Source organism: Gallus gallus, chromosome 33 (genome assembly GCF_016699485.2).
Source record: "Gallus gallus isolate bGalGal1 chromosome 33, bGalGal1.mat.broiler.GRCg7b, whole genome shotgun sequence".
In the NCBI taxonomy this organism is placed as follows: domain Eukaryota; kingdom Metazoa; phylum Chordata; class Aves; order Galliformes; family Phasianidae; genus Gallus; species Gallus gallus.
The window spans coordinates 2,417,268-2,432,796 of NC_052564.1; the positions used below are offsets into that span (position 1 = coordinate 2,417,268).

Genomic DNA, 15,529 nt, shown 5'->3' on the forward strand with positions numbered 1-15,529 from the left:
ACAAACGAGAACACAAGCACAAGCTGAACTAGAAACTTTTATATGGTAGCACAAAGAGTCGTTTTTGCGGATTTTGTATATTTTTCTTTTTCTTATAGATTTTGTTATCTCATTTATTTATTTATTTATTTATTTTTGTCTTTTTCTGAAAAGGACAACATTTTCCAGAACTGTGTTTTCAGGACACATTTGCCTTCAGGTACAGGGACACAGACAAGCAGTGCCAGTGCCAATGCCCTGTGACTAATGCCCAGCGTCCACCGCTGCTCTACCCTGCTGCATATTTAATGTTCTTCATCCTCCAGGGGTTTCCATCTCTCCTTAATACATAAGCATGCTGAAGGGCATGATTTCAGCAGGCCATCTGGACACACGCCTCTTCACACTGCTCTCCACATCTCCCCATCCGTTGCTCTTTCTTCACTCAGATACCTCCCAACTATCTGGCTGATCTGTGACCTTCAGGGAGATTACTGGAACCTGCTCCATCTCTCCAAAGTCTGATGGACTCTCTTGTCAACTCATTCACTGTGATTATATTTATCCCTTCCTAATCTCTGTCTAACTCATTTCTTCTACAATTATTCCCTGTGAAATACAAACCTCAGTAGATGCAGCTTGGACAAGGCATGCAGGTCATCACTGTGTTTTCTGTTCATTCAGTTGCATCACATTTCCTTCTGTTTATTGGCAAAAAAAGATAACTCTTTCATTGCCCACGTGCAGCTTGTTCTCTGAGGAAAGCCAGTGGAAGTTGGTGCAAAGGAGGTTTAACAGTGAGTGGGTGACTCCAGAGGAGAAGAGTGATGTGAGGAAAAGCGATGCCAGTCCCCATGGGGCCGATGGGAGTAGAAATGGGGTGGGAAAGCTGAGGAGGACATTTGTCCACAACAGTGACAAATGAGCAAAGCTCATTATGAGACATCCTGGATCAGTATCAACTGCCAAGTGCTGCTTTAACTTCTAGTTTAAACACAACCATAAATAAATAAATAAATAAATAAATAACAAGACTACTTAAGATGCCCATTGGACTCTTGCTCTTTAAGCTTTCTCCAGATACCTTTTCATTTTGTTGTGCAAGTTCTGAACACCTGAAGAAGATGACAGGAAGGCACAAGGCACAGGAGGGCTTTTTAGGTTGTAATGGGCCCCAGGGGGCTTTTGCTGCTGAGTCCATCAACCACCACTGAAGAGAGAAGATAGCATAAAGTGCTCAAGAAGACCAAGTCAGAAGGAACAGAGAAGTTTCTTGGAGTATTAATGGGCCCCACTGAGGGCACTAACAAGCAAGCTTCCCCAGGGACTTGTTAGAGAAGATAATTGGAAGCCATGCTGACAGCAGACACAGCACTGGGATGGTGGCTGTGATGCAGAGAAAACCCTCCTTTGTCTAATGAAGCAGAAAGACCAAGCCCTGATCAGGGCTGACCCTTGGCAGGGAGATCCTGTCCCTCCTGCTGGCTCAGGGCCCTTCCTGGGGCAGTGGGATGGAAGATTGTAGGATGCCAAATGAAAGACAAGGGGACAGCAGCTCCCAGGCTCTGCACAGGGTGCAATGATGTCATGAGGCCCAAGTCCCACATGGGCAGTTTGTCCCAGACTGTGGGATGTGAGAAGGGCCCAGTCTGAACAAAGCACTCACTGACAACAAAACTGTGAAGTTCAGATCTTTGAGGCCCAAGATGGAGGCATCATTTCCTCACTGGGAGCGTTTGGTTCTGGGGATGCCAATGTTTGATGCTCACCCACATGCAGAGCTCCTGACTGCAACACCACTGTGCTCCTATCAGCTGTGATATAACACAGTGGTGCTGTACTCACTGAGCTTGTCTCCCCTTAACAGCGCAGTGTTAACAGCTCTGGATAATGCTTTCCCTCCATCATCTAACCACAGTCCTCTTCACATAAACAAAGGTGGATACTGACTTCTAACTTCCTTCATAATATATCAAGGATGATTCTTAAAAAAACAAAGGAGAGATTTACATTAGATGTTTGGAAGGCATTCCCAACATTCCATAGATCATGATGTGAGACACAGGACAGGTGCGGAACAGGTAGCCCAGAGAAGTTGGGGCTGCCCTATCCCAGCAAATGTTCAAGATGTCCAGGGCCCCAGGCTTCCAGATCTACTGTGTGACAGCCCTGTCCACAGCAGGGGAGTTGGAATTTGACTGTCTTTAAGACCCTTCCAACCCAAGATTTTCAAGGATTCTGTGATTCTGTCACTCTCTTCCAACTCAGGATCTTGTTTGCTTAGGAATTCCCTGATCATCTCCTCTATCACCAAGGGCACATCTGTCTTGCACCAACATTTCCACCTGTCTCTGGCACCCTAGGATTCCAAGAAGCCCAGTCCAACTAATAGACAGTGAGGTCAGGAAAGGAAAGCAGTATCAAGAGACTTTTCTATGTCCTGTCTCACCAGGTTCCCTGCCCCATTCTACTCTGGCCCACATTCTCCCTTGCCTTCATTCTGTAAACCTACATACTTCTACAAAGCCCTTCTTGTCTGGTGATATGCCTGGGCGCATTCAATTGCAGTTGAACTCTAACTTCCCTAAGCTCACCTCAGTAGTTACGCTGGACAAAGTCTCTGCGTTGCTGCCAGGTGACCTCTTCTTGTTTCCATGTCCTGTATGCTTCCTTTCTGTGTTTGGGTTTGACTAGGTCAATCCATTACCATTCCTGCAGGACTTCTGACAATTTCACTTGGCTTCCTCTTCCTTGGAATGGTCTTACTCTGCTTGGAACCAGAGATCCTTAGACAGTTATCACATGTTTTGAACCTATTCCCTTGAGAGCCTTAACGCTGCTGGACTAGTAGCCCATGTTCTCTTTGATCTTTGCATTCCCCACTAGCCCTTCCTGGCTGGTGAGTATAGAACCCAGCAGAACACCTCTCCTTTTGGTTCCTCTATGGCATGGTCAAGAATCTGCAATCTGTGCTCTCCAGGGATCTCCTGGATGGTGTATGCCCTGCTGTGCTGTCCCCTGCTGCAGACACAAGAGTGAAAAAAGGCCCAAAAAGTGGACAAGGGCTCCACAACAATAGGCTCCCATGTGTGTGTAGAGGGCACCTTCTACTTGCTCTTCCTGATCAGGAAGCCAGGAACAGACACTGTTGGGCTCCTCTGTTTGCCATTTCTATTCACTCTGGTGTGGCTGTTCTGCCATCCCCACGCACAGCTCAGTGCACTCTCACAGGGGGTAGAAAACATCCTAATTGGATAGTGACATTGGACTTAGACTGGCTGGATAGCTCATCTTTGCTTTTTGTGTTCAGTAGGTGGCATAAGGGCAGTACTTCCATTGTGGGGCTCAGGGTTATCCAAGCAGTGCAGACACTCTTAGGGCATGGCTTTCCTGACGACCCAGTGCTGCATTTACAGCTGCATGGACTACTGCCCTGCACAGTAAAAGTCCACCCTTCACTGTCCTTCTCCGTGTGCCTTTTTTGTGACAGCAAACACTCTCTGGTAGGACTAACCATATGTCTGGAATTGGTCACTGTCCTCTGGATATTTGGTGGTTTAATTCAGAAGATTTCTAAGTACAGCCATGATGCTGTTGTCTTTCAGGAGGTGTTGGCTGTGGAGACCCAGGGACATCTCAGGGGAGATGAGTGGGAAGGATGAAAATGACATCCGCTGCTGCTGATCTGGGCTGGGCTCCTGGGACACAGGGAGCTCCTACAAGTGGGCAGTGCTGCAGAGAGACAGCTGTGCCCAGGAGCGGCTCTTCTGCACAGCACAGCAGGGCTGGGTGTGTGATCTGCAGGTGACATGAGGATAGAAGGGAACGGAGAGAGATTACAGAATGTGCATGCAGTGAGAGTTCTGTGAGCTCACTGGAGGAGCATTGCTTTCAGCCCTTGACATGGTAAGTTTGTATCTTCAGGAAATGCTGCCACTTTTCCTGGAGGGATCAATGAATCTGGGACATCCCATCGCAGAGTGTCAGCATGCAGTTTCTATGTGTTTGTTGTGTTTGTCAGGGAAATATGAGCACATCTCTGAGAATCCTCAGTTGTACCTTTCACAACCTGCCGTTACATGAACAATCTCCTCAAGGGCTTTCAGCTTCTCCTCTCCCAAAGGACAGCACCAGCTGAAATTATCATCATTCTCTGCAGACACGCATTTGTCCTGCAAACAGGCAGATTTCTCTAAGACAAATTTAAATGTACAGAGTTTGGGATGAGGGCTCTGAGTGCAGATAGGGAAAAAATATGAGACATGGAAAAGGCTCCTAAAAGGAAGGTATCCAGGAGACCGCAATATGATTAGGAAATGAGGGGAAAGTAAGAGCTCTTTAAGCTTCAACTCATAAGGATAGTGGAGCTCATGAAAATAAACTCAAGTTATGGAGTTAAATGAACATTTTCCTAACTGAAGGTAAAACTTTCATACTATGACGGAAGGTGTGTCCCTGAGAAAGGTCTTGAGTCATCATTATCTTCTGCACCCTGAACAGGACTCCATGCCCAGGAACCGCAGATGCCCAACAGCAGCTCCATCAGCGAGTTCCTCCTCCTGGCGTTGGCAGACACGCGGCAGCTGCAGCTCCTGCACTTCTGGCTCTTGCTGGGCATCTACCTGGCTGCCCTCCTGGGCAACGGCCTCATCAGCACAGCCGTAGCCTGCGACCACCGCCTGCACACCCCCATGTACTTCTTCCTCCTCAACCTTGCCCTCCTCGACCTGGGCTACATCTCCACTACTATCCCCCAAGCCATGGCCAATGCCCTCTGGGACACCAGGGCCATCTCCTACGCAGGATGTGCTGCACAGGTCTTTTTCTCTGTTTTCTTCTTCTCAGCAGAATATTCCCTTCACACCATCATGTTCTATGACCGCTACGTTGCCATCTGCAAGCCCCTGCACTACGGGACCCTGCTGGGCAGCAGAGCTTGTGCCACCATGGCAGCAGCTGCCTGGGGCACTGGGCTTCTCTATTCCCTGCTGCACACTGCCAATACATTTTCCCTGCCTCTCTGCCAAGGCAATGTTTTGGATCAGTTCTTATGTGAAATCCCTCAGATCCTCAAGCTCACCTGCTCAGATGCCTACCTCAAGGAAGCTGGGCTTATTGTGATTAGTGTCCTTGTAATATTAGGGTGTTTTGTTTTCATTGTTGTGTCCTATGTGCAGATCTTCAGGGCCGTGCTGAGGATGCCCTCTGAGCAGGGACGGCACAAAGCCTTCTCCACTTGCCTCCCTCACCTGGCTGTGCTCTCCCTTCTTATCAGCTCTGCCTCTTTTGCCTACTTGAAGCCCCCCTCCATCTCCACCCCATCCCTGAACCTGGTGGTGTCATTTCTGTACACAGTGGTGCCTCCAACCCTGAACCCCCTCATCTACAGCATGAGGAACCAGGAGCTCAAGGATGCTCTGGGGAAACTGATGATCAGTTGTATTTTGAAAGCAATGTACTGCCCATCTTTATGTATTCATGACTTGTAATGCAGATTCTTAGAGAAACAATCTTTCTTAATTTGCATTTATTATTTGTTTTATAAGAGTAATATATTAAAAGCTTTATTATGTATTTCTATTGTTCTAATGTTTTCACTGAAATGTCATTACCCACATCAATTACTTCTCAGTTGGTACCTTTGCAGTGTAGCCCAGGGATGCTGTACATGAGGAACCAGGCTCTGTGAATCTTAACAGAACAAAGGACGTGCAATGATTTTGTCTGTCATTCTTCTTGTGAGACATTTCTGGAGCTGTCACGGTCAGTTGCTCTCAGAAACCCACAATCCAGCAGAAAGTATATGGCTGTTAGTCAATCCATGCAGAGACTTCAGCCGGCATTACCTGACAGGCCATCCCTTGGCTCCTGGCTGGGTTCTGTGCTTTCAGGCTCACATGCGTCAGTGCCTCTGGCAGGCCAGCAGCTGCATCTGGTTTGTGCATTGCTTGTGAGATCCCCTCTTCCTCAGTCCCTGTGAGACCCTGAATAGGAAAAGGTCTTGGATACGGGTTCTCATCTCAGAGGCTTAAACATTTCCCTGAAGTCTCCCTTCCGTGCTTCTTTCCATTTGCCACACAGAGGCAGGCACTGCCTCCAGCATGCCCTGGGGTAGCTGCAGTACGCATGAGAGCTCAGGAAAAGTTCCTCAGAACTCTCAGGAGACATTCTGGAGCATGAATTTGTAGGTAGGAGATGTGACTCTGGGGTAGCGCAGAGCTGCTAGGCAGGTGGTACAGGTCCTCCTGCCGAGCTTTGTGTCCTTCCCCTTCCTGAGTGAGGTGCCACTTCTGTCTCAGGAATGGAACAGCCAACAGAGGTGAGACAGAAACTGTTCAAGAAAAGGCTCAGTGTTGCACCGAGAGACAGAATTTAGTGGTGCGGTAGTGGTGTGCTGAACAGAACCTCAATCCCACAGTCCCTCAACCTTGCAGCTCCTGTGGCTTGGTGGCAGTGCTGCTGTGTGGCGGCAAACACAAGCAAAGACATACAGTGGGCACTTCTGTCACACAGGTTGTTTCCACCACAGCAAGTTGATCGTTAGCAGAGATCTCCTCATGGCAATGCCTGAAGGCTCAGGGCTTCTTTAAAAGTTGCTGCCAGGAACATTCCAAGCAATGGACTGCACAGATTCCCAGACTTACTCTCCTATTCATGCTAAAACCCAGCTTTAACTGCGAGAATTGAAGTGTGATATTTAATGCTAGCCGTCACTAAAGCCCAATGCAAAACACTAATCCATAATGCTTGCCCATATCCTAACACTTGCCTAAAAACCTTAGCAGAACACCAAGCCCTCTCACTAAACCTTTGCTTCATCTCTGCCCTAAAAGGTGAGTTCTGACCCTTAATCCCTATCCTGAACACCCAACACCCACAGACGCAGTTCCTGTGCTCTGCCCTCCTCACCTTCAATCCCTCCCCTAACCCAAACTTTGGGTACTTGGCTCTTCAGGGCAGAGCAGGAATCGTGGAGTCTTTGAGCAAATGCATTTAATGCAGTGATGAATGTGAGGTGATGTATGTACAGGAGGTGACGTGTGACTGATCAGCTTGAGACCATAAGGAGGAGGTGGTTCAGAACACTGAAGTGAGCTCAGCTCTACCTCAGGACCTCATGGGCCTGCAGGTGGCACGTGGCTGTGATGGTGGCAGTGAAATCACTTCTGTCTGTGGAGTTGATAGGCCAGCACCAGGAAGGTGTCACAGGACGGAATGGAGTGCTCACTTCTGCCTGAAGCAGCTGTTGGTCAGCCCTTGACTTCTGGCCGGGATCCGTGCATACAGGATCACATCTGCGGTGTCCCTGAGAGCCTGACAGAAAGTGCCAGGTTGACATGTTGACAGTGGGATCCTCCCTGCCTAAGCATCTGGTAGGCTCCATAGAGGTAGGAGAAGGTTTGTGTGAGGGACTGTGTTGGCTATTCTGTGTGAGTACACAACTCGACAGCAGGAGGGACATGACTTGGACGTGTCTGCCCAAGAAATGGTATGTGCCTTGGAAGGTGACGGTGACGTTCCTTCTTCTCAGTGGCTGACAGGCCACAAGAAAACTGATGGGCGGTGTTTCCTTGGGAAGTGATTTCCAACATGATGGAGTTTACCTTGGTAGTGGAAATGCTCTAGGGGGGAAAAAAAATACATCAAAGTGCAGCTTGACAACTAGAGACTTGGCATGAGGAGGAAGAAATGTCACTGGAAGGGTTATGATGTGGGGCCGTGCAAAGGGATCACTCCATGGCTTTGTGTTTCAAGGGACGTTCAGAGAGGCTTGAGAGACAGCAGTGATTGCAGTGCCAGGGTCAGAGCAGGGTAGAGAGGAGAGGTGGGTGTCTGCAGACCACAGGGAAATAGGGGCTGGGCTGGAGCAGCATAGGAAAGCCTGCAGAGGAGAAGGCAGTGGGTGCTGGTGAGGATGGAGGGACCCAAAAGCAATAAGGTCTTTGCCCCCTTGGCTATGGTTTGTGAGGAGATTTATTATTCTGATGGTAACAGGGCCTCACTGCCTCCTTGCATCCCTGTGCCGAATCTAGGAGGTGTCACACCATTGTCCATCACATGGCTTAGAATTGGCCCCAACCCCACCAACCCTAGGACAAGCCCTGAGCCAGATACGATGGATCTCCCCTCAGGTGTCTGGATGTCAGGCCTTGGCCCTTCTTCATCAAACATACCAAGAGATTTCTCAGCACAATGCTTTACCTGACTGTAATCGTTGCTTCCAATTACCTGCTCTAACAAGTCCAAGGGGAGGCTGTGTTTGTAATGTCCCTCAGTAGGCCTTGCTAGTACTTTAATAACCTTCAGCTTTTCTTTCTGACTTGACTTTCTCAGATGCTTACATCATTCTCCTCTCAGTACCTCAGGTTGATAGACCTAGCATCAAATGTACCACGAGTCTCTCTGAAGTGCAGAAAGTTGCCATGAGCCATGTCTGTTCCATCATGTGCTGGAAGTCAAGATTTATACAGCTAGTTGGAGAGGTCTCATAATGTACTAAAGGAAAAAAATTTCAAAGGGCACCCGATAAAAATGTTTCCTGATATGAAGCAGTGCATCTTGTTGCTTCTGGAGCATCATTCTCCCATTGTTGTTGATCCAGAGTGTCTCCTAAGGAGATCTGCACAGGCAGGAAAAGCAATTGCTTGAGCTCTGATGCAGTACGGGTAACCTGACTGCTCACCTCCCCATGCCTGACGTGTCTACTCTACGCCACCTGGCACTTGCATCACTTTTCCCTACAGCAGACTTCTCCACTGAAGTCTGCAGCTGGATGTTACAGCTCCTTTACACCGTTCCTTTACCTGCTTTCCTTAGAGAGCTGTCTGCACACAGGCACAGGATGTTTCTTCCTACTTTAAAACAAACAACACTAAAATTTTCCCTAAAACCAGAACATACTCCTCAGCCATATCCCACCTGCATTGTTTACCTCCCTAAAAGGATAAGTACTTTACATAGATAGGAAATGATAAATGTCAATAGGAAAAGCATATGACCTGAAGGTTAAATGATAAGTCAGCTCTGCTGCACTGTGTGATCACGAGAACCCAGTGCCATCTGCAGAGGCCCACAAGGTCCTGTCTGGGATGGGCAGCTGTCTGAGAGGATCTGCAGGAGACCAGAGCCCTCTGGAAGCTGCAGATGGATCTTGGGAAGAGGGTCTCAGGGCAGTACACTGCCAGCAGTTGTCTTGGTCCCTGTAGCTGCAGCCCAACCCAGCACACTAAGTGCCCCCCAGAGAAGTCAGTGGATCCCTGGGGGTGACCCAGCGCTGAAATGGCCACTGATAAGCTGAGTAACTCTGCCTTATTCTCAGTACACACAAACATCCATGAGCTACTTTGGGTCATCGGTGTCAAACTCAGCCTGAAAGACCCAAGTATAGGTCACAGTCACTGTGGTGAAACCCATCACGCTGGAAAAATGTCCCCACCAAACTATGGAAATTAAAAAGGAACAGTGTGAAAAGACTCATCAGGTCAGTCCTCAGATGAAGGTTATGTACAGTTAATCTGCTACAGAGGTGGAGAGCAAAAAGCATTGGATTATGCCTCAAATAACTAAAAGAGGCCTAACTCACTTAATCCATGAGCTAATGCAAGCACTATCAGAGTGAAGGACACTGGTTTGTGCCATAACATGAGGAAGAAAGTAGGTTGCTAGTGTATGAAATGTCATTCCTGTGCCATGACCAGTGCAGATAACGCTGGAGTAGAAGCTCCAGGCCAGCAGCAATATACTGAAGCCATGGTTGTAGCAGTAGGCTCTTTGAGCAACTTAGCACAAGTTCTCACTTGCAAAATGAATGTGGAGGCCACCACTGCAAAAATGCTGCTTCACATCATCTTTTCTCAGTGGACTCTGCTCCACACCATCAAGTGCAGCCGGGCCAGCAGTTGGAAGGAGTCACTGTGGGGACAGGAAGTGCATCCCTACACCACTCATCCCAGCAGGGACAGGACAGGGCAGAGGAGCAAGGGAGAGGCAGGCTGAGGACAGGTGACTGGAGTGCTGATGCCAGGTCACTGTCACTGCAGCACCTGAATGTCCCCTGGAAAATGTGAAGGCCGGCAGCACTGGGAGGTCATTGAGTGCATCAGCAGTGACAGCACTGGAGAGGGGAGGGTGAGGTGGCTGGCTGAGCCCCATCCAGGTGCTAGCTGAAGGTCCTCTACGGTGCAGCCACCTACGGCAGGAGGGCAAGCAAAGCATGTTCCTTCTCATCCATCAATGCCTGAACACACAGCAATGCTCCGTAGCCCTTCTCCAGGCCCAGCCCTCCTCCCACACTGCCGTGCTCAGGGCAGTGTGTCCATGCTGGCCTGGCAGCAGCTCCCGGTCCCTCCTGCTTCCCTCCCGGTACCCCCTGAGGGACCCTGAGCTGGTGGAGCTGCTCTGCAGAGCGAGGGAGCTGTGGTGCCCTGGGACACCGGTCTGGCCCTGTGCTGCTCAGGCTGGGAGGCAGTCCCAACTTGATGCAATCTCTACTACTGAGTCCATCTCCATATGCCCTGATGGCTCAACAGCACCATTGCAGAGCAATTATTTGCCTGTGGGCTCCTCAGGTTCCCCTGTTCATTTGGATCAATGCTCTATCATTCCATAAGGAATCATTCATATCCCACTCAGACTCTTACACTGTCCCTGGAGATCCCCCGGCATCTCCTGGCTGCTCCAGATTCCTCTCCAGGACAGCATCTGCCATCAGCCCTTCAGTAGCAGAGACAGCCCCACACAGTTCTGTTCAAGACCAGTGAATGTTTGCTGGGCCATGTAAAACCAAGAAGGGAGCTCTTGTCTGCCCTTTGGTCCTCACAGTTCACCCTGGGACTCTGAACCATGTAGACCCCCAGGAAAGCAAGAGGACTTTCCTGAGCGCTGTTCTTTGCCTGTATTCCTGGCACAGCTTTGGAAGAGGTGTGCAGGCCTCTGGCCCTGCCCCAAACAGCCTCTTCTGTTACGATGGCCCCAGCAGGGAGGCCAGCCATGGCACAGTGCTACACACTGCCTGCCCTGCCTGCAGACAGAGGGAAACCACTGTACAGGCAATAGCACTGTCACCAATTGCACCAGAACTGAGAGCTGACATAAATGCAAGGACACAAGAGAGCAGTTGGGAACTGTAAAGAGAGCAGCACTGAAAAGACCACGTCCTGCTGCTGCGCGTGGCTGTGGCTCCAGGGCTCCAGAAGCAGCAGCACAACTCAAAGGCAGCAGAGTCCCCACCAGGCAATGACAGACATCCCTCAGGGACACTTTTGCTACATCTGACATTTGTTTCTTAAGTCCTGAGCCTCTTCAGATGATCCAGACCAGATGGGAGACAAAACAAATGATCTTCTGTTGATTTTGTTAACTACTCAAATAATGTGGTTTCTAACATAGAACAGGTTCATCACATGGAAGTAAAATAAGAAAACATAAAGACTGATGATGAATATTATTTCATTGGAATTTAATTTATCACAGGTATGACAAATTGGCATGAAGAAGAAACAGAAACACCACATAAAATCTATCAGGCTTTTCCTAAATGTTTTGTAGTCTTGAGAGCATGATGAACATCTTTCTGATGGCGAAACAGGGCATGTTGGAGTATCTTCCTGAGGGCACCCTTGAGCTCCTGGTTCCTCATGCCGTAGATGAGGGGGTTCAGTGTTGGAGGCACCACTGAATACAGAACAGACACCACCAGGTCCAGGGATGGGAAGGAGACAGAGGGGGGCTTCAGATATGCAAACATGGCAGTGCTGGCAAACAGGGAGACAACGGCCAGGTGAGGGAGGCACATGGAGAAGGCTTTGTGCCGTCCCTGCTCAGAGGGCATCTTTAGCACAGCCCTGAAGATCTGCACATAGGACACAACAGTGAAGACAAAGCACCCAAATAAGACAAGAATACAAGCCATGATAAGCCCAGCTTCCCGGAGGTAGGCATCTGAGCAGGAGAGCTTGAGGATCTGGGGGATTTCACAGAAGAACTGATCCACAGCATTGCCTTGACACAGAGGCAGTGAAAATGTATTGGCAGTGTGCAGCAGAGAATAGAGAAGCCCAGTGCCCCAGGCAGCTGCTGCCATGGTGGCACAAGCTCTAAAGCTTAACAGGGTCCTGTAGTGCAGGGGCTTGCAGATGGCAAACGTAGCGGTCATAAGCCATGACCGTGATAAGATAATATTCTGCTGAAAAGAAAAACAGAAAGAAAAAGAGCTGTGCAGCACATCCTGCGTAGGAGATGTCCCTGGTGTGCCAGAGGGCATTGGCCATGGCTTTGGGGAGAGTGGTGGAGATGCAGCCCAGGTCGAGGAGGGCGAGGTTGAGGAGGAAGAAGTACATGGGGGTGTGCAGGCGGTGGTCGCAGGCTACGGCTGTGCTGATGAGGCCGTTGCCCAGGAGGGCAGCCATGTAGACGCCCAGCAAGAGCCAGAAGTGCAGGAGCTGCAGCTGCCGTGTGTCTGCCAACGCCAGGAGGAGGAACTCGCTGATGGAGCTGCTGTTGGGCATCTGCAGTTCCTGGGCATGGAGTCCTGTTCAGAGTGCAGGAGATAATGGCAATTTTAGATCATTCTCAGCGACACTCCTCCTGCTACACTAGGAAAATCCATTTAACTCCATATAATGAGTTTATTTTCATGAGCTTCAGTGCCATGGAAAAAATAGAAGCTTAAAGAGCTTTTACTTTCCTAATCATTACGTTCTTAATCATTTGCTAATGATATCCCAGCATCCTGGATATTTTCCTCTTAGGAGCTGTTTCCACGTCTCCTGTCTTTACCTGAACCGCTCTAAGAGCCCCTAACCCCAACTTCTATGCAGTAAAATTTCTGCTAGAGAAATCTGCCTTTTAAGAGGCGAAGTGCATAATTCATGTCTGCAGGGAATGACGATAGTTTCAGTTGGTGCTGTCCTTTGGGAGAGGTGATTCTGAAAGCTCATGAGGAGTTTGTGCATATAACAGAACCCTGAGAAGGGTACAAATTCAGGATTCTCAGAGATGTGCTCATATTTTATAGCTCCCTTCAGAATTTTGCCTCCAGTCCTTTTCTCTTCCCTAAGGATATAAAAGAAAAAGCCCTGCTTTGTCTCTCCCCTTGCAAATTGCCCATGGAAACATTCTGGGGTGCAGTGTAGCTGTGATCCCCTGCTCCAGGCAGCAGCTGTGGCAGCAGAAGGCCCCTGCCCTGCCCTGCCCTGCTGGGGGGCTCCTTCCCCCCACACGTCTCCCCACAGTGCCCTGGGCAGCTCCCCGGACAGGCTGAGCGCTGAGCCTGGCAGGCGGCAGAGTCCCTGCCCCGGCACACAGCCCCTGGGGCACAGCAGGGACCCTGCTCTGCACCACAGCCCTGGGCACCCGGCTGCACCCCCCGCTGCACAGCCTGCAGCTGTCCTGGGACACGCAGCCCTCAGGGCTGTGCTCTGGTGCCGCAGTATGGAAGCCCTCATCTGGAGCAGGTCTTTTTCCCTCATAAAGAAACACAGTGTCTGCAGCCTGATCTATAATGGGATGTCCCAGATTTAGTTACCCCTCTGTTAAAAGCAGCTGCATGGCCTGCAGTGAGACTTACCGTGTCAAGGTCTGTGAGCAATTCTCATCCAGTGATCTCACAGCCTGCTCACACTCCACATACCCTTTAAGCTCTCTCCCCTTTTTCTCCACTCCTACTGTCACCTGCGGGCTGTGCTGTGCAGAAGAGCAGCTCCTGGGCACAGCTGTCACTCTGCTGCACTGCCCACTTGTATGAGCTATCTGTGTCCCTGGAGCCTGGCCCAGCTCAGGTGCTGAGGATGTGATTTTCTCTTCCACACTGCTCCCCCTGGACATGTCCCCGGGACTCTGGGGCTGGCAGCTCCTGACAGAGAACAGGGTCATCTCTGCAAAATGTACTTTGAAGTTAGATGAATTAATCACCAGCAGACAGGCGGATTCCAGAAGCATGGTTCGTCCTAAGTGATCGTGTTTGCCTAGCAGAAGTGCATATGCCTCATCTGGAAACCTCTGCTCATGGACTTTAACAAAAAGGACATGCAAACAAGGAGAAGGATCTCTGTGACTTCCCCTCTGCAGGGCAGTCATTCAGCTGAGGCAATCAGTTCAGTTGTCTCATCTCCAGATGCAAAACCCTGGGTTGAAATAAGGTTCAGTTTCTCACAGACCCACGGGAGCTGGGACTCCTCTTGGTTCAGATCAGATGTGCACAATGTGTTGCCTGCATGCATGATCCCCTGGTCTGAATCCTTTGTCCTTCATCAGCAGGAAGTTACTTGCTCGCACATGGACACTCGATGATGACCAAGGTGCCTGTGGTGCTCCTAGATGTGTGCAACAGTGTCTGCAAGCTGTGGTAGACCACCTCCGAGAGAAGCATCTCCTTACAGAGCATCAGCAGGGGGCCAGGCAGGGAATGGGAGTATGCTTGTCCATCCTAAATGTCATCAGATCTCCGAGTAATGGGCACCTGAGAGTGCCATTTTTCACCTCCCCCCATGGAGCATGCAGAGTTATTCAGCTGACCAGATGGATGAGCTCACCAGAAGAAGAGTCAGATCTTTCTCTATCCCCCATCTATTGAGTATTCCAGAGCTTAAGGCATTACAAAGCTGTGACACACCTACATTCTCTCACTGATGACACCTTCCTTTGTTCTGGGCTCTCCTTTGCATGGCAGTTCCCTGGGGTCTCCAGCACACCTCAGCCAGATGGCAAATGCAGCTCAGGACCTTCAGGAAAGCCATGCCCTGATACTGTCAATGCTTGCTGGACAACTGTGAGCCCCACAATGGGCGTAGTACCTGTGTGCCACCTTCTGAACACCAGTACCACGGTGTAGATGGACAGCCCAACCAGGCTAAATCAAATAATGCTTCTGGCATAGGATGCTTTCTGAAGTGTCTTTACACTAAGGAGAAGACCACAAACATTAACTCAGTGAGCTCAAAATCTCTGTGCATTTGCAGGGTCCTGTTTGGCTCACAGAGACATGGTGGGATGGTTCCCACCTCTGAGCTGTAGCATAGGGGGGTGCGGACTCTTTCTGCTGGATGGTCAAGGAAGTTGAGGATAGGCTGCTGCCCTCTGTGAGAGTGCACTGAGCTCTGCCTGGGGGTGGCAGAGGAGCCAGCTGAGAACTGATGGAAATGGCTTAAAGAGGAGACATCCAGCATCTGTTCCCTGCTTCCTAAACAGGAAGAGCAAGAGGAAGGGGACAGGGGTGTGTCTGAGTTACAGCTGGGATGGATTTGTTTTCTTCACTGTCTGGTGTGATGCAGTGTTTTGGTTCTAGGAGAAAAACAACATAGATACCACTCCAATGTTTATATCTGCTGCTAAGTAGTGTTGTACAGAGCCAGGACCATTGTCAGTGGAGGGCCCAAGGAGCTGGGAGAAGACAGAATGAGGACAGCTGACTGAAAGTGGCCAAAGGAACGTTCCATACCATCTGACAGCAAGCAGAAGGAGTACTGAAAGGGGTGGGAGTTCAACTCTCTCTCTTCTGCTGCCCAGGGGCCAGCAAGTTCTTGTGCATCACTTGTTATGTACTGTCACATAT

General features: G+C 49.7%; 2 protein-coding genes across 2 annotated transcripts; one reads left to right on the plus strand and one right to left on the minus strand.

The window, feature by feature from the left end:
- Nucleotides 1-4,883: 4,883 nt before the first annotated feature.
- On the plus strand, nt 4,884-5,468 carry LOC107056249 (olfactory receptor 14C36-like; the record flags this gene model as incomplete). Its single annotated transcript, XM_015301243.2, has 1 exon — nt 4,884-5,468. A coding segment is annotated over one exon (585 nt), but the record flags the coding sequence as incomplete, so codon positions are not given.
- Nucleotides 5,469-11,500: 6,032 nt separating this feature from the next.
- On the minus strand, nt 11,501-12,133 carry LOC429721 (olfactory receptor 14C36-like). The gene has a single exon (XM_025145541.2). The coding sequence runs from the start codon at nt 12,131-12,133 to the stop codon at nt 11,501-11,503; it is 633 nt and encodes a 210-aa protein (XP_025001309.2).
- Between the last annotated feature and the right edge of the window lie 3,396 nt (nt 12,134-15,529).

Excerpts from the sequence above, each read along its gene's own strand:
- LOC429721 (XM_025145541.2), bottom strand. The coding sequence starts at position 12,133 with ATGACCGCTACGTTTGCCATCTGCAAGCCCCTGCACTACAGGACCCTG.